General features: G+C 51.0%; 1 protein-coding gene across 2 annotated transcripts in view; it reads left to right on the forward strand.

The window, feature by feature from the left end:
* PROSER1 (proline and serine rich 1) overlaps positions 1-16,902 on the forward strand; it is a 140,237-nt gene extending 123,335 nt beyond the window's left edge. For both annotated transcript variants that reach the window (XM_075337309.1, XM_075337310.1), the window contains 2 exons: positions 2,910-3,036; positions 15,804-16,902. In XM_075337309.1, the coding sequence (XP_075193424.1) occupies positions 2,910-3,036; positions 15,804-15,926 (250 nt within the window). In that variant the 3' untranslated portion in view covers positions 15,927-16,902. The remainder of the gene's footprint in view (positions 1-2,909; positions 3,037-15,803) is intronic.
* The last annotated feature ends 835 nt before the right edge of the window (positions 16,903-17,737 follow it).

Raw genomic sequence — 17,737 nt, forward strand, 5'->3', positions numbered from 1 at the left:
TCAGCTGCCTCATTATCATCACAGACAGGATTACAATAATTGGTAACTTTTTGATATACAGAAGATAATTTACGATCCATTATTCTCACATGGTGATGTCACATCCTCCTGCACCTTCATTACATCCTGAGTTTTGCCAAGATCAGAGCCTAAAAAGCTCTCCTGTGCAAGTGAAGGATCAGATTATGTCTATTCCTCCTTACCTCGGCTAGAAGTATAAGTCTATTAGGTTTAGTGACCATTGTGAAAATTGGAATATTTCAGTTTTTATTTTAATGGGACTTTTAAAAAGCAAACTGTTGGATTTTTGGAATATGAGATTATTTTTTTAGTCCGAGAAAAAAAACCTGCTGGCTGCTTCCTCTGATGAAGGATAATGCTGACAGTATCCTTCCCGATCACTGAGAGCTGCTGTCTCCTCTCCTCCTGTCCGACCTCGATATAAGTAGGGCAGGAGAAGAAGCCACCAGAACCTTCACGTCTCTAAGTCTGCATAGATGTCTCATGTCCGTAGTGCAAAACGCCTATGATCCAACAGAAGATAGCGGATGAAAACACATAACAAAACTATGTCACTACATACAGTATAACCAAACAGTGGCACCTCATAAACAGGGACCCAATTTTAGGCTCCTTCCTTCCTAAGTCACCACTGGTAAGCTTTAGAAGAGCTCCAAACCTTATGAATGTTAAAGCACCGTATGTGCAGCTTTGTACCAGTCAGCATTGAGCCTTTTTGACATTGCATGTATGCTTACCCGGCTTAAAGATTCTCACTGCCCATGATCTGAAGTCTTCCGGTCATGCGTACTACTCTGAATCCAGGTGTGTGCGTCCCAGCTTCAGAGAGGAGTAGTGCGCATGACCGGATGTGTGGACAACTTCCGATCATGGGCAGTGAGCATCAAGCCGGAACACATACACCCGACGGCAAAGAAGCTAAATGTACAAAGCTGCACGCATTCACGGCTTTTAATGGCACTGCCATTATGCTGGGCATTTTAAAGCATGTTAGGACGCCCACAGGGGCATGATAACAAGCTAAGTGGACCGACTAGCCAGGGAACTAACGCACCTGCAACTAGTCACAGCCCTCTGTAGCATCTCATAAACTGTCCTTAAGGGTGCTTTACATGCTGCAACATCGCTAGCGATCTCATTAGCAGATGTGACCGGCGCTATTAACCCCTTCACGACCATGGACGGATCTTTCCGTCATGGATCGTGTCCCGGTAATCCCCGCCCCCTGCCGCGGGCAGGCGGCGTGGATCGGCACACATATCAGCTGTTTTCAACAGCTGACATGTGTGCCTACATGTTCCGAGTGGAATCGCATTCCACCCGGAACATTAACCCCTTAGATCTCGCTGCCAAAGTCTGGCAGCGAGATCTATATGCGCGCGGCCATCTTTTTTTCTTACCGCCGCCCCCTCCGGACGTCACGTGAGTGATCACGTGACGTTCGGTGGTTGCCATCGTAGCACAGGGTCATGTGATGACGCCTGGTGCTAAGAAGTTTCACTTTCATTCTTCCTCGGCACGGAGCAGAGGAAGAAAGAAAGTGACTGAATCTGCTGATTACAGCGGTATAGCTGTGATCAGCAGATAGCGATCAGCAATCGGATTGCTGATCGCTATAGCCCCCTAGGGGGACTAGTAAAATAAAATAAAAAAAGTAAAAAAAAAGTTTTAAAAAATTAAAAAAAAAACAAAAAACCTAAAAGTTCAAATCACCCCCCTTTCCCCCCATTGAAAATTAAACGGTTAAAAAATAAATAAATATACACATATTTGGTATCGCCGCGTTCAGAAATGCCCGATCTATCAAAATATAAAATCAATTAATCTGATTGGTAAACGGCGTAGTGGCAAAAAAATTCCAAACGCCAAAATTACGTTTTTTGGTCGCCGCAAGTTTTACGCAAAATGCAATAACAGGCGATCAAAACGTAGCATCTGCGCAAAAATGCTACCATTAGAAACATCAGCTCGAGACGCAAAAAATAAGCCGTCACTGAGCCATAGATCCCAAAAAATAAGAACGCTACGTGTTTTGGAAAATGGCGCAAAACGTGCGCCACTTTTATTGGACAAACTTGTGAATTTTTTTTAACCCCTTAGATACAAGTAAACCTATACATGTTTGGTGTCTACAAACTCGCACCGACCTCAGGTATCATACCCACACATCAGTTTTACCATATAGTGAACACCGTGAATAAAACATCCCAAAAACTATTGTGCCATCACACTTTTTTTGCAATTTTTCCACACTTGGAATTTTTTTGCTGCTTTCCAGTACACCATATGGTAAAACTTATGGTTTCATTTAAAAGTACAACTTGTCCCGCAAAAAACAAGCCCTCATATGGCAAGATTGACGGAAAAATAAAAAAAGTTACGGCTCTCGGAAGAAGGGGAGCAAAAAACAAAAACGCAAAAACGGAAAGTGCCCCGGGGCTGAAGGGGTTAAAATGACCTATGTGCGATCTCGACAGATCGTATCTGCGATCTGGCGTGTCACATCGCTAACTAGATCGCTAGCAATGTCGCAGCGTGTAAAGCACCCTTTAGAAATACTTTTTCTTAAGATTTGTTTGTGTGTGCTGCAGGGACGGTTAGGCAGGGATTCTAGATATGTACCCAGGATTGCTCGTGGTTCTGGGGCGCACTGGGGACCTGACAGGTTCCAGTTGAGCTAAACACTTTAGCAACTAATCTGAAATGTTTGGGGGTTCCCCGACAGTCTCCTTATTCCAGTTTAGGCATGCAGGGTTTCACCATGCACTTTGCATTATTCTACTGAAAGTTAAGGGGTCCAGCAGTCGTTCATCTGCCCCCCTTATTGATCTATTGCTCCATAATTCTTGTTCAGTAACTTACATTGACTGACTGTCTTTTTCCCACAGGCCTTCAGCATTTCCTCTCCTTTCTCTCTCTGGTCTTCCTGGATTTCCGCAGAGTCCTTCTCAGTCCCTGCAAGGCCTCCAGCAGAGCGCAGCAGCCGCCGCCGCCGCACAGTCTGCTTTATTACAGGCAAGGCTCAGAGAACACCCCTTACAGGCTCCAACGTGTACAGTGGGAATAGTTTTGTAATCCCGATGCTCTCACCTTTAGTCTCCAAAAATATAATGTATATTTATCAATAATTTAGATTACTCAATGTTGCTTAGACCTAGACATCCATTCATGACATGCAAATATTGTGTAATTGAGTAGTTCCTTAAAAAATTTTTTTTATATATATATATCAGAAAATGTAAGCCAACGTCCAGCTCCAGCAAGGAAGCTCACGGGTCTCTTCCCACCTGGTAGTAAAGTTCCTGCACGGACTTGGATAGGAGTCAATCCATTAGTATGAGGAGAAAACAAGGAAATCCAGCAAGGACTCAGCAAACCAGGATTAGAGTAAAACTTTCTTTCTTTGTCGCTCCATTGGGAGACCCAGACAATTGGGTGTATAGCTTCTGCCTCCGGAGGCCACACAAAGTATTACACTTTAAAAAGTGTAACCCTTCCCCTCTGCCTATACACCCTCCCGTGCATCACGGGCCCATCAGTTTTATGCTTTGTGTTGAAGGAGGCACACATTCACGCAAGCTCCACATTTTAGTCAGCAGCAGCTGCTGACTTTATCGGATGGAAGAAAAGAGGGCCCCAGGGCCCCCGGCATGCTCCCTTCTCACCCCACTATGGTCGGCGGTGCTGTTAAGGTTGAGGTACCCATTGCGGGTACAAAGGCTGGAGCCACATGCTGTTATCCTTCCCGATCCCTTAGTGGCTCTGGGAGAAGTGGGATCCTAACCGGTCACCATGCACTGGGACCAGGCTCCCTCCGCAGCCCCTGAGGGAATCTGACGGACAGGAGGCTGGATGTCATCAGGGACAGGCACTGCTTTCAGAGGTACTCTGTGTCCCCTTGGGGACGGCGCATAGAGCGCCTGTGTATCGGACGCTGCAGCAGCTGCTGTGTGTTTTGTGTCGCCGGGACTACCGCGCCGACCGCGCCTGTTTGCCGGCCACGCTTCTAAATTTAGTTCCCGGCTTCTGCGGCCTAGTACCGCATATTCCCGCCCCGGGCCTGCCAGTCAGGGGTAAGGGCGGGACGCTAGACTGGACGTCAGCGGTGAGGGCTGGAGCATACTTAGTATCCTCCTCCCCCCTCACTGAGCACTGTGGGGCACCAGATTCCCGCACTTTCTGAGGCACGCCCACGGCTCCCTCCTCCTCTCAGAACGCTGGCAGCCATTGTTATCATCGCTGCTGCCGGTGGAGAACTTCAGACAGAGCTCCACAGCGCTGGGAGGCCCAGGCAGGGAATCTGGTGGACACACAACCGCTGAGGGCGGTCGGTAAGCCGCACCAGTTACCAGGTGCTGGCTCCCCTGGGTGCCGAAGTGTATATATATATCCATATTGTGTATACATTTGCTCTGTTCTGCGACATTATTTGCTTTTGGCTATATACTCTCACTGATTGCTCTAAGAGGAGACAACAGCATGTCGTCTGCAAAAAGCAAGGGTGCCAAGGCTTATTTTGCAACTTGTACCTCTTGTGCGGCTATGTTACCTGCAGGTTCCACCTACCCTCATTGTGTGCAATGCTCGGCCCCTGTGACACTCACTCAGCCGGAGCCTCAGGCACTGGTGGGACCCTCGGCCCAGGTAGAACCACCGGCTGCCACTCTCCAGGTGGCAGGGACAGAGTTTGCAGTATTGGCTGAGAAACTTTCTGAGTCTCTTTCACAATCCATGGCTCAGTCTATGGACAGATGGTCTTCTAAGATACTAGAAGCTTTGCAGTCCAGACCGGTAACACAGGCCCCGGGCACTGTTGAATCATTGCCCCCAGGCCCCCCTCGGTCGGCGCAGCAAACTGCTCCTGGGGTGTCTCCTAGGTCCCACGGTGAGGACTCCGACACGGACCGCAGTCCCAGACCGGCTAAGCAGGCTCGCTGGGAACTTCCCTCGACTTCATCACACTGCTCAGGGTCTCAGCATGAGGACTCTCTGGAGGATGAAGCGGAGGTGGCAGATCAGGACTCTGATCCTGACGTTGCTCTCAATCTGGATACACCCGAAGGGGACGCCATAGTAAATGACCTTATAGCGTCCATCAACCAGGTGCTAGAACTTTCTCCTCCAACTCCACTAATAGAGGAGTCAGCTTCACAGCAGGAGAAACACCAATTTAGGTTTCTCAAACGTACACGGAGTGCGTTTTTCGATCACTCCAACTTCAGAGATGCGGTCCAGAAGCACCGAGCATTTCCGGACAAGCGCTTTACTAAGCGCCTTAATGACACACGTTACACCTTCCCCCCTGACGTAGTTAAGGGTTGGGCTCAGTGTCCCAAGGTGGATCCTCCAGTCTCCAGACTGGCGGCTAGATCTATAGTAGCAGTGGCAGATGGTTCATCGCTAAAGGATGCCACTGACAGGCAAATAGAGCTCCTGATGAAATCCATCTATGAAGCCATAGGCGCGTCTTTTGCTCCGGCATTCGCAGCAGTATGGGCACTCCAAGCTATCTCAGCTTGTCTGTCTGAGATTAATGCAGTCACACGTGCCTCTACTCCGCAGGTGGTGTCTTTAACCGCTCAGGCGTCGGCTTTTTCGTCCTACGCCATGAACGCCGTCCTGGACTCTGCGAGCCGTACAGCGGTAGCATCCGCCAATTCAGTGGCAGTCCGCAGGGCCATGTGGCTACGCGAATGGAAGGCAGACTCTGCTTCCAAAAAGTTCTTGACCGGTTTGCCATTTTCTGGCGACCGCCTGTTTGGCGAGCAATTGGATGAAATTATTAAACAATCCAAGGGAAAGGACTCGTCCTTACCCCAGTCCAAACCAAAGAGACCTCAGCAACGGAAGATACAACCGAGGTTTCGGTCCTTTCGGCCCTCAGCCAGATCTCAAACGTCCAACAGGCCACAGAAGGGCCAGAGGAACTCTGATTCATGGCGGTCTAAGTCACGTCCTAAAAAGACCGCCGGAGGAACCGCTCCCAAGGCGGCCTCCTCATGACTTTCGGCCTCCCCAAACCGCATCCTCGGTCGGTGGCAGGCTCTCCCGCTTTCGCGACGCCTGGTTGCCACATGTCCAAGACCGATGGGTGAGAGACATTCTGTCTCACGGTTACAGGATAGAGCTCAGCTCTCGTCCTCCGACTCGTTTCTTCAGAACATCTCCGCCCCTCGAGCGAGCCGATGCACTTTTTCAGGCGGTGAACACTCTGAAGGCAGAAGGAGTTGTGATCCCCGTTCCCCTTCAAGAACGTGGTCGCGGTTTTTACTCCAACTTGTTTGTGGTGCCAAAAAAGGACGGATCATTCCGTCCCGTTCTGGACCTCAAACTGCTCAACAGACACGTGAAAACCAGACGGTTCCGGATGGAATCTCTCCGCTCCGTCATCGCCTCGATGTCCCAAGGAGACTTCCTAGCATCAATCGACATCAGGGATGCTTATCTCCACGTGCCGATTGCACCAGAGCATCAGCGCTTCCTGCGTTTCGCCATCGGAAACGAACACCTTCAGTTCGTGGCACTGCCTTTCGGCCTGGCGACAGCCCCACGGGTCTTCACCAAGGTCATGGCAACAGTGGTGGCAGTCCTACACTCTCAGGGACACTCGGTGATCCCTTACTTAGACGATCTTCTAGTCAAGGCACCCTCCCGGGTGGCATGCCAACACAGCCTGAACACTGCCCTGGAGACTCTCCAGAGGTTCGGGTGGATCATCAATTTCCCAAAGTCAAAATTGACACCGACACAATCACTGACTTACCTCGGGATGGAGTTTCATACTCTCTCAGCGATGGTGAAGCTACCGCTGGACAAACAGCGTTCACTACAGACAGGGGTGCAATCTCTCCTTCGAGCCCAGTCACACCCCCTGAGGCGCCTGATGCACTTCCTAGGGAAGATGGTGGCAGCAATGGAGGCAGTTCCATTTGCGCAGTTTCATCTGCGTCCACTCCAATGGGACATTCTACGCAAATGGGACAGGAGGTCGACGTCCCTCGACAGGAACATCTCCCTTTCTCGGGCAGCCAAAGCCTCTCTTCAGTGGTGGCTTCTTCCCACTTCTTTGTCGAAGGGAAAATCCTTCCTGCCCCCATCCTGGGCTGTGGTCACGACGGACGCGAGTCTGTCAGGGTGGGGAGCGGTCTTCCTCCACCACAGGGCTCAGGGAACCTGGACTCCAGCAGAGTCCTCCCTTCAGATCAATGTTCTGGAAATAAGGGCAGTGTATCTAGCCCTAAAGGCGTTCCAGCGGTGGCTGGAGGGCAGGCAGATCCGAATTCAGTCGGACAACGCCACGGCGGTGGCGTACATCAACCACCAAGGCGGCACACGCAGTCGTCAAGCCTTCCAAGAAGTTCGGCGGATCCTGCTGTGGGTGGAAGCCACAGCCTCCACCATCTCCGCAGTTCACATCCCAGGCGTAGAAAACTGGGAAGCAGACTTTCTCAGTCGCCAGGGCATCGACGCAGGGGAATGGTCTCTTCACCCGGACATGTTTCAAGAGATCTGCTGCCGCTGGGGAACGCCGAACGTCGACCTAATGGCGTCCCGGCACAACAACAAGGTCCCGGCATTCATGGCACGGTCTCAAGATCACAGAGCTCTGGCGGCAGACGCATTAGTTCAGGATTGGTCGCAGTTTCGACTGCCTTATGTCTTTCCTCCTCTGGCACTGCTGCCCAGAGTGTTACGCAAGATCAGGTCCGACTGCCGCCGCGCCATCCTCATCGCCCCAGACTGGCCGAGGAGGTCGTGGTACCCGGATCTGTGGCATCTAACGGTGGGTCAACCGTGGGCACTACCAGACCGACCAGACTTGCTGTCTCAAGGGCCTTTTTTCCATCTGAATTCTGCGGCCCTCAACCTGACTGTGTGGCCATTGAGTCCTGGATCCTAGCGTCCTCAGGGTTATCTCAAGAGGTCATTGCCACTATGAGACAGGCCAGGAAACCGACATCCGCCAAGATCTACCACAGGACGTGGAGGATCTTCTTATCCTGGTGCTCTGATCAGGGTTTTTCTCCCTGGCCGTTTGCCTTGCCCACTTTTCTGTCTTTCCTTCAATCCGGAATGGGCAAGGGTTTGTCTCTCGGCTTTCTCAAGGGACAAGTATCGGCGCTTTCCGTGTTTTTTCAAAAGCGTCTAGCCAGGCTTCCGCAGGTCCGCACGTTCCTGCAGGGGGTTTGCCACATAGTCCCACCTTACAAGCGTCCGCTAGAACCCTGGGATCTTAACAGGGTGCTAACGGCTCTTCAGAAACCACCTTTCGAGCCGATGAGGAATGTTTCTCTTTCACGCCTTTCGCAGAAGGTGGTCTTCCTAGTGGCAGTCACGTCACTTCGGAGAGTGTCTGAGCTAGCAGCGCTGTCATGCAAAGCCCCCTTCCTGGTGTTTCACCAGGATAAGGTGGTTCTGCGTCCGGTCCCGGAATTTCTCCCTAAGGTGGTATCTCCTTTTCATCTCAATCAGGATATCTCCTTACCTTCTTTTTGTCCTAATCCAGTTCACCAATGTGAAAAGGATTTGCACTTGTTAGATCTCGTGAGAGCACTCAGACTCTACATTTCTCGCAAGGCGCCACTGCGCCGTTCTGATGCGCTCTTTGTCCTTGTCGCTGGCCAGCGTAAGGGGTCGCAGGCTTCCAAGTCAACCCTGGCTCGGTGGATCAAGGAACCGATTCTTGAAGCCTACCTTTCGTCTGGACTTCCGGTTCCTACAGGGCTGAAATCCCATTCTACCAGAGCCGTAGGTGCGTCCTGGGCATTGCGGCACCAGGCTACGGCTCAGCAGGTGTGTCAGGCGGCTACCTGGTCGAGTCTGCACACTTTCACAAAACACTATCAGGTGCATACCTATGCTTCGGCGGATGCCAGTCTAGGTAGGCAGGTCCTTCAGGCGGCGGTTGCCCACCTGTAAGAGGGGGTCGTTTTTACGGCTCTTTTTATCGAGGTATTCTTTACCCACCCAGGGACTGCTTTTGGACGTCCCAATTGTCTGGGTCTCCCAATGAAGCGACAAAGAAGAAGGGAATTTTGTTTACTTACCGTAAATTCCTTTTCTTCTAGCTCCAATTGGGAGACCCAGCACCCGCCCCTGTTCCCTTCGGGCTGTTGTTCTTTTGTGTACACATGTTGTTCATGCTGAATTGTTCTTTGGTTCATGGTTTCAGTTCTCCGAACATCCTTCGGATTGAGTTTACCTTAGACCAATTTATAAGTTTCCTCCTTCCTGCTTTGGCACCAAAACTGATGGGCCCGTGATGCACGGGAGGGTGTATAGGCAGAGGGGAGGGGTTACACTTTTTAAAGTGTAATACTTTGTGTGGCCTCCGGAGGCAAAAGCTATACACCCAATTGTCTGGGTCTCCCAATAGGAGCTAGAAGAAAAGGAATTTACGGTAAGTAAACAAAATTCCCTTCTTTCTTTATTAATCTTCAAAATATAAAATTAAAAGACCCACAAGGATCAGGAACCAAAGTGAATGGCAGAGAATTAGCGCAAATGGGACTACGCGTTGCGGCGATCTTATATTTTGAAGATTAATAAAGAAAAGAAACTTTCTTTGTCGCTCCATTGGGAGACCCAGACAATTGGGTGTATAGCTTCTGCCTCCGGAGGTCACACAAAGTATTACACTTTAAAAAGTGTAACCCCTCCCCTCTGCTTATACACCCCCCCGTGCATCACGGGCTCCTCAGTTTTATGCTTTGTGTTGAAGGAGGCACACATGCACTCATGCTCCCATTTTAGTCAGCAGCAGCAGCTGCTGATTATATCGGATGGAAGAAAAGAGGGCCCTAACAGGGCTCCCGGCATGCTCCCTTCTCACCCCACTAAGTCGGCGGTGGTGTTAAGGTTGAGGTACCCATTGCGGGTACACAGGCCGGAGCCACATGCCGTTTTCCTTCCCCATCCCTTAGGGGCTCTGGGAGAAGTGGGATCCTATCCGGTCATCCAGGCACTGGGACCGGGCTCCCTCCGCAGCCCCTGTGGGATTCTGTCGGACAGGAGACTGAGTATCATCAGGGACAGGGCCCTGCATCTACAGGTACTCTGTGTCCCCTTGGGGACGGTGCATGGAGCACCTTGACCTCAGACGCTGCAGCGACTGCGGTGTTGGTATGAGACCGGGACTACCGCGCCGACCGCGCCTGCTTGCCGGCCGCGGTTTTAACTTTAGTCCCCGGCTTTTGCGGCCTAGTGCCTTAAACTCCCGCCCCCGGGCCTGCCAGTCAGGGGGAAGGGCGGGACGGTCGGTCTGACGCCGACAGTGAGGGCTGGAGCACACTTGGCTGTCCTCCGCCCCCCTCACTATTCACTCTGGGACACCAGATTCCCGCACTTTTGTAGTTACGCCCACGGCTCCCTCCTCCCCTGTGAACGCCGACAGCCATGTTTTAAGCACATTCTGCCGGTGGAGGACTTCTGGCAGCACCTCTGGGAGACCCGAGGCAGGGAATCTGGTGGCCACACACTGCTTGAGCGGTCGGTAAGCCAGGTGGCTTCTTCCCACCGGTGCTGGGCCCCCTAGAGTGCTGAACTGTATATATATATATATTATATTTGTATACATTTTCTCGGTTCGGCTGTACTGTTAGCTTGTGGCTATATATCCCTCAGTGATCACTCTCCTGGGAGACTACAGCATGTAGTTCACAAGGAGCAAGGGTGCCAAGACACAGGGTTATTTTGCAACCTGTACCTCTTGTGCGGCTATGCTACCTGCAGGTTCCACCTACCCTCACTGTGAGCAATGCTCGGGCCATGTGGCACTCGCTCAGCCGGAGCCTGGGGCACTGGTGGGACCCTCGGCCCAGGTAGAACCGCCGGCTTCCCCTGTCCAGGCGGCAGGGACAGAGTTTGCAGCTTTTGCTGAGAAACTCTCTGAGTCACTTTCACAATCCATGGCTCAGTCTATGGACAAATGGTCTGCTAAGATACTAGAAGCTTTGCAGCCCAGACTGGCCCTTACACAGGCCCCGGGCACTGCGGGATCGCCCCCAGGCCCCTCTCGGTCTGCGACGAAGCGTGCTCCTGGGGTGGCATCTAGTTATTACGTGGAGGACTCCGGCACGGACCGCAGTCCCAGACCGGCTAAGCGGGCTCGCTTAGAATCTTCCCCGACTTCATCACGCTGTTCGGGGTCTCAGCTTGAGGACTCTCTAGAGGATGAGGCGGAGGTCGCAGCCCAGGACTCTGACCCTGACTTTGCTCTCAATCTTGATACACCTGAAGGGGACGCCATAGTAAATGACCTTATAGCGTCCATCAACCAGGTGCTAGATCTTTCTCCCCCAACTCTACCTATAGAGGAGTCGGCAGCACAGCAGGAGAAGCACCAATTTAGGTTTCCCAAACGTACTCGGAGTGTTTTCTTCGATCACTCGAACTTCAGAGATGCTGTCCAGAAGCACAGGGCTTTCCCGGACAAGCGCTTTACTAAACGCCTTAAAGACACACGTTACCCCTTCCCCTCTGACGTAGTTAAGGGTTGGGCTCAATGTCCCAAGGTGGATCCTCCAGTCTCTAGACTGGCGGCTAGATCCGTAGTAGCAGTGGCTGACGGTTCAACGCTCAAGGATGCCACGGACAGGCAGATAGAGCTCCTAATGAAATCCATCTATGAAGCCATAGGCGCGTCCTTTGCCCCAGCCTTTGCAGCAGTGTGGGCACTCCAGGCTATCTCAGCTTGTCTGTCTGAGATTAATGCGGTCACCCGTACCTCTGCTCCGCAAGAAGGGTCTTTGATGTCTCAGGCGTCGGTATTTTCATCCTACGCCATGAATGCTGTCCTGGACTCGGCTAGCCGTACAGCGGTAGCATCCGCCAATTCGGTGGCAGTCCGCAGGGCCATGTGGCTACGCGAATGGAAGGCAGACTCTGCTTCCAAGAAGTTCTTGACCGGTTTGCCCTTTTCTGGCGACCGGTTGTTTGGCGAACAATTGGATGAAATTATTAAGCAATCCAAGGGAAAGGACTCGTCCTTACCCCAGCCCAAACCAAAGAGACCTCAGCAACGAAAAATTCAAGCGAGGTTTCGGTCCTTTCGGCCCTCAGCCAGGTCCCAATCCTCATCGTCCAACAGGCCACAGAAGAGCCAGAGAAACTCTTCTGCATGGCGGTCTAAGTCACGTCCTCCAAAGACCGCCGGAGGCACCGTCTCCAAGGCGGCCTCCTCATGACTTTCGGCCTCCCCAAACCGCATCCTCGGTCGGTGGCAGGCTCTCCCGCTTTTGCGACGCCTGGTGGCCACATGTCCAAGACCGATGGGTGAGGGACATTCTGTCTCACGGTTACAGGATAGAGTTCAGCTCTCGTCCTCCGACTCGTTTTTTCAGAACACCGCCCCCCGAGCGAACCGTTGCACTTTTTCAGGCGGTGGACACTCTGAAGACAGAAGGAGTTGTGATCCCCGTTCCCCTTCAGGAACGTGGTCGCGGTTTTTACTCGAACCGGTTCGTGGTACCAAAAAAGTACGGTTCATTCCGTCCCGTTTTGGACCTCAAATTGCTCAACAGACATGTGAGAACCAGGCGGTTTCGCATGGAATCCCTCCGCTCTGTCATCGCTTCGATGTCCCAAGGAGACTTCCTGGCATCAATAGACATCAGGGATGCCTATCTCCACGTGCTGATCGCTCCAGAGCATCAACGCTTCCTGCGTTTCGCCATTGGGGACGAACACCTTCAGTTTGTGGCACTGCCTTTTGGCCTGGCGACAGCCCCACGGGTCTTCACCAAGGTCATGGCATCCGTGGTGGCGGTCCTACACTCTCAGGGCCACTCGGTGATCCCTTACTTAGACGATCTCCTAGTCAAGGCACCCTCCCGGGTGGCATGTCAACACAGTCTGACCGTGGCTCTGGAGACTCTCCAGAGGTTCGGGTGGATCATCAATTTCCCAAAGTCAAAATTGACTCCGACCCAATCACTGACTTACCTCGGGATGGAGTTTCATACTCTCTCAGCGATAGTCAAGCTACCGCTGGACAAACAGCGTTCGCTGCAAACAGGGGTGCAATCTCTCCTTCGGGCCCAGTCACACCCCTTGAGGCGCCTCATGCACTTCCTGGGGAAGATGGTGGCAGCAATGGAGGCAGTTCCCTTTGCGCAGTTTCATCTCCGTCCACTCCAATGGGACATTCTCCGCAAATGGGACAAGAGGTCGACGTCCTTAGACAGGAACGTCTCTCTTTCTCTGGCAGCCAAGACCTCTCTTCAGTGGTGGCTTCTTCCCACTTCCCTGTCGAAGGGAAAATCTTTCCTGCCCCCATCCTGGGCGGTGGTCACGACGGACGCGAGTCTGTCAGGGTGGGGAGCAGTTTTTCTCCACCACAAGGCTCAGGGAATCTGGTCTCCGACAGAGTCCTCCCTTCAGATCAATGTTCTGGAGATAAGGGCAGTGTATCTAGCCCTAAAAGCGTTCCATCAGTGGCTGGAGGGCAGGCAGATCCGCATACAGTCGGACAACGCCACGGCGGTCGCGTACATCAACCACCAGGGCGGCACTCGTAGTCGTCAAGCCTTCCAAGAAGTTCGGCGGATTCTGCTGTGGGCGGAGGCCACAGCCTCCACCATCTCCGCGGTTCACATCCCAGGCGTAGAAAACTGGGAAGCAGACTTTCTCAGTCGCCAGGGCATGGACGCAGGGGAATGGTCTCTTCACCCGGACGTGTTTCAAGAGATCTGTTACCGCTGGGGAACGCCGGACGTCGATCTCATGGCGTCTCGGCACAACAACAAAGTCCCGGCATTCATGGCACGGTCTCAGGATCACAGAGCTCTGGCGGCGGACGCCTTAGTTCAGGATTGGTCGCAGTTTCGACTGCCTTATGTATTCCCTCCTCTGGCAATGCTGCCCAGAGTGTTGCGCAAGATCAGGTCCGACTGCCGCCGCGCCATCCTCGTCGCTCCAGACTGGCCGAGGAGGTCGTGGTACCCGGACCTGTGGCACCTCACGGTGGGTCAACCGTGGGCGCTCGCAGACCGACCAGACTTGCTGTCTCAAGGGCCATTTTTCCATCTGAATTCTGCGGCCCTCAACCTGACTGTGTGGCCATTGAGTCCTGGCTCCTAGCGTCCTCAGGGTTATCTCAAGAGGTCATTGCCACTATGAGACAGGCCAGGAAACCAACGTCAGCCAAGATCTATCACAGGGCTTGGAGGATCTTCTTAGCCTGGTGCTCTGATAAGGGGTTTACCCCCTGGCCGTTTGCCTTGCCCACGTTTCTTTCCTTCCTTCAATCCGGAATGGACAAGGGTTTGTCTCTCGGCTCTCTCAAGGGACAAGTCTCGGCGCTTTCCGTGTTTTTTCAAAAGCGTCTAGCCAGGCTTCCGCAGGTCCGCACGTTCCTGCAGGGAGCTTGCCACATAGTTCCACCTTACAAGCGTCCGCTGGAACCCTGGGATCTCAACAGGGTTCTACGGGCTCTTCAGAAACCACCTTTTGAGCCGCTGCGTGATGTCTCTCTATCACGTCTTTCGCAGAAGGTGGCATTTCTAGTGGCAGTCACATCACTCCGAAGAGTGTCAGAGCTTGCAGCGCTGTCATGCAAAGCCCCCTTCCTGGTATTTCACCAGGATAAGGTGGTTCTGCGTCCGGTCCCGGACTTTCTCCCCAAAGTGGTGTCCCCTTTTCATCTCAATCAGGATATCTCCTTACCTTCATTTTGCCCTCATCCAATTCACCAATGTGAAAAGGATTTGCATTTGTTAGATCTAGTGAGAGCACTCCGGATCTACGTGTCTCGCACGGCGCCACTGCGCCGTTCTGATGCGCTCTTTGTCCTTGTCGCTGGCCAGCGTAAGGGGTCGCAGGCTTCCAAGTCAACCTTGGCTCGGTGGATCAAGGAACCGATTTTTGAAGCCTACCGTTCTTCTGGGCTTCCGATTCCTTCAGGGCTGAAAGCCCATTCTACCAGAGCCGTGGGTGCGTCCTGGGCATTGCGGCACCGGGCGACGGCTCAGCAGGTGTGTCAGGCAGCTACCTGGTCTAGTCTGCACACTTTCACGAAACACTATCAGGTGCATACCTATGCTTCGGCGGATGCCAGTCTAGGTAGGCTAGTCCTTCAGGCGGCGGTTGCCCACCTGTAAGAGGAGGGCCGTTGTTGGCTCTTTTTTATCAGGGTATTCTTTTACCCACCCAGGGACTGCTTTTGGACGTCCCAATTGTCTGGGTCTCCCAATGGAGCGACAAAGAAGAAGGGAATTTTGTTTACTTACCGTAAATTCCTTTTCTTCTAGCTCCTATTGGGAGACCCAGCACCCGCCCCTGTTCCCTTCGGGCTGTTATTCTTTTGTGTACACATGTTGTTCATGTTGAATTGTTCTTTTGGTTCATGGTTTTCAGTTCTCCGAACATCCTTCGGATTGAATTTACCCTAGACCAGTTTATAAGTTTCCTCCTTCCTGCTTTTGCACCAAAACTGAGGAGCCCGTGATGCACGGGGGGGTGTATAGGCAGAGGGGAGGGGTTACACTTTTTAAAGTGTAATACTTTGTGTGGCCTCCGGAGGCAGAAGCTATACACCCAATTGTCTGGGTCTCCCAATAGGAGCTAGAAGAAAAGGAATTTACGGTAAGTAAACAAAATTCCCTTCTTTACTCCAATCCTGGTTTGCTGAGTCCTTGCTGGATTTCCTTGTTTTCTCCTCATATAAATAGATAGTATTTATATTATATCTATTTTGGCATGTTTTTAGGGTTTTTTTTGTCTTAAATCTGACACCAATTTAGGAGGTGAGGTGTAATTGATTTTGTTTTTGTCTTTTCCACCAGGCACATTCAGCCTCTGCCCTGGAAGGATTTTCGGCACAGGCAGACGCCTTTGCCGGTTTTCCCACTGGACCCGGTACTCCATTTTCTCTTCAACCAGGATTGCCCCAACGCGGCTGGCAATAGTCGGAAACTCTTATAGTCCATCACATTTTAGTGAGGTTTAATTGTGTCACTGTTTTTAGAGAGATTTTTTTTTAACTTTCAAAAAAGACTTGGCTTTGAGGTTTTATCTTGTAATGATTAGGTATTAACTGACACAGGTATGATCACAATATTAGCCTATGGGTCTAATTTATTTTTACATCTTTTCAGTAATTTTTATCTTCTTTTAGTTCATGAAATGTAGTATACCTCACACCTATTTTGGTGCGTTTTAAAAGATCATGTAAAAAAAAATTCACAGAAACGTTACAGGCTTTAGTCCGCAGTTTTTAAGCCGATCTGTATATATTCAGTGTTCACTATGATTTGGGAGACAGGTTTACAAATATTCCCATAGGGCTGTTGACACTTGCACCATATTATCAGATCATGTAATGTGAATCATGAGAAAAGCAGTACATACAGTTTGGTCCAAAAATATGTATAATCAATATGGGCCTAAAGTGCAGACTCTCAGCTGTAATTTTAGGGTATTCACATCCTAATTGGAGTAAGCATTTAGGAATTACAGCTCTTTAAAATGTAGCTGCCCTTTTTTAACCCCTTCACAACCAAGGACGTATATATAAGTCCTTGGTCGTGTGTGTCCTTTTTCATATGGGCTTGCATGGCGAGCCCACATTATTCCTCGTACATGTCTGCTGACCTCATCCACCCACACCTGTTAGGCTGCTTTCACACTACGTTTTTTTTAACATGCGTCCTGAACGTTTTTTTAACGCAAAAACGGATCCAGTGCAAATGCGTTTTCATTTCAATGCATTTGCAATGGACTTGCGTCAACATGCGTTCACCTGCGTTTACGCCTGAGAGCTGCAGACGCTCGTAACCAAAGTAAACATCGGGTAACTTGCTTGGATACCCAATGTTTACCTTGGTTGTGTGTGCAGGGAGCCCAGCTCCTAGCAGCTGCAGATGCTCGTAACCAAGGTAAATATCGGGTAACTTGCTTGGATACCCGATGTTTACCTTGGTTACGTGTGCAGGGAGCCCGGCTTCTAGCAGCTGCAGACGCTCGTAACCAAGGTAAATATCGGGTATCCAAGCAAGTTACCCGATGTTTACCTTGGTTACGAGCCTCCGCAGCTGTCAGATGCCGGCTCCCAGTCTATCACGTTCAGTTCCACTGACTCCCGATCACATGACTCCAATGCCCGCCCATAAACTTCAAGTGACAGGATCCTGCAAAATAACACATGCGTTTGCATGCGTTTTTCTCTGCAAAAACAGGATACGCTTTTGCAGCAAAAAAAGTTCATGACGCATGCTAAACAAACGTAGTGTGAAAGCAGCCTTAACCTGTTACATCACGCTGTCATACTCTTGACGGTGTGATCTAACGCGCTCCAGCGGGGATCGTGCTGTTTCCTGCTACCATCGCCAGCCTCATGACTCACTTCCTGTGAATGCCGGTAGAGCATTCAATTCCCCCCCCCCCCCCTTTTGCCCCATTAAAAATAAAGCAATAAAAAACAAAAATACATATATACATAGATACACATGATAGGCCATGTTTAGAAATTCCCGATCTATCAAAATATAAAATCAATTAATCTGATCGGTAAAGGGCCTAGTGAGTAAAAAAAGAAAACGCCATAACTACTGTTTTGTTTTTTTTGGGTTTTTTTTAAATGCGGTAATAGGGGATCAAAACATTGTATCTACCCCAAAATGGTACAATTAAGAAAGTCTGCTCAAATCACAAAAAATAAGCCATCGCTGAGCCCCAGTTCCCAAAAAATTAGAATGCTACGGGTCTCGGAAAATGGGGG

The sequence above is a fragment of the Anomaloglossus baeobatrachus genome, chromosome 2 (genome assembly GCF_048569485.1).
Source record: "Anomaloglossus baeobatrachus isolate aAnoBae1 chromosome 2, aAnoBae1.hap1, whole genome shotgun sequence".
NCBI lineage: Eukaryota > Metazoa > Chordata > Amphibia > Anura > Aromobatidae > Anomaloglossus > Anomaloglossus baeobatrachus.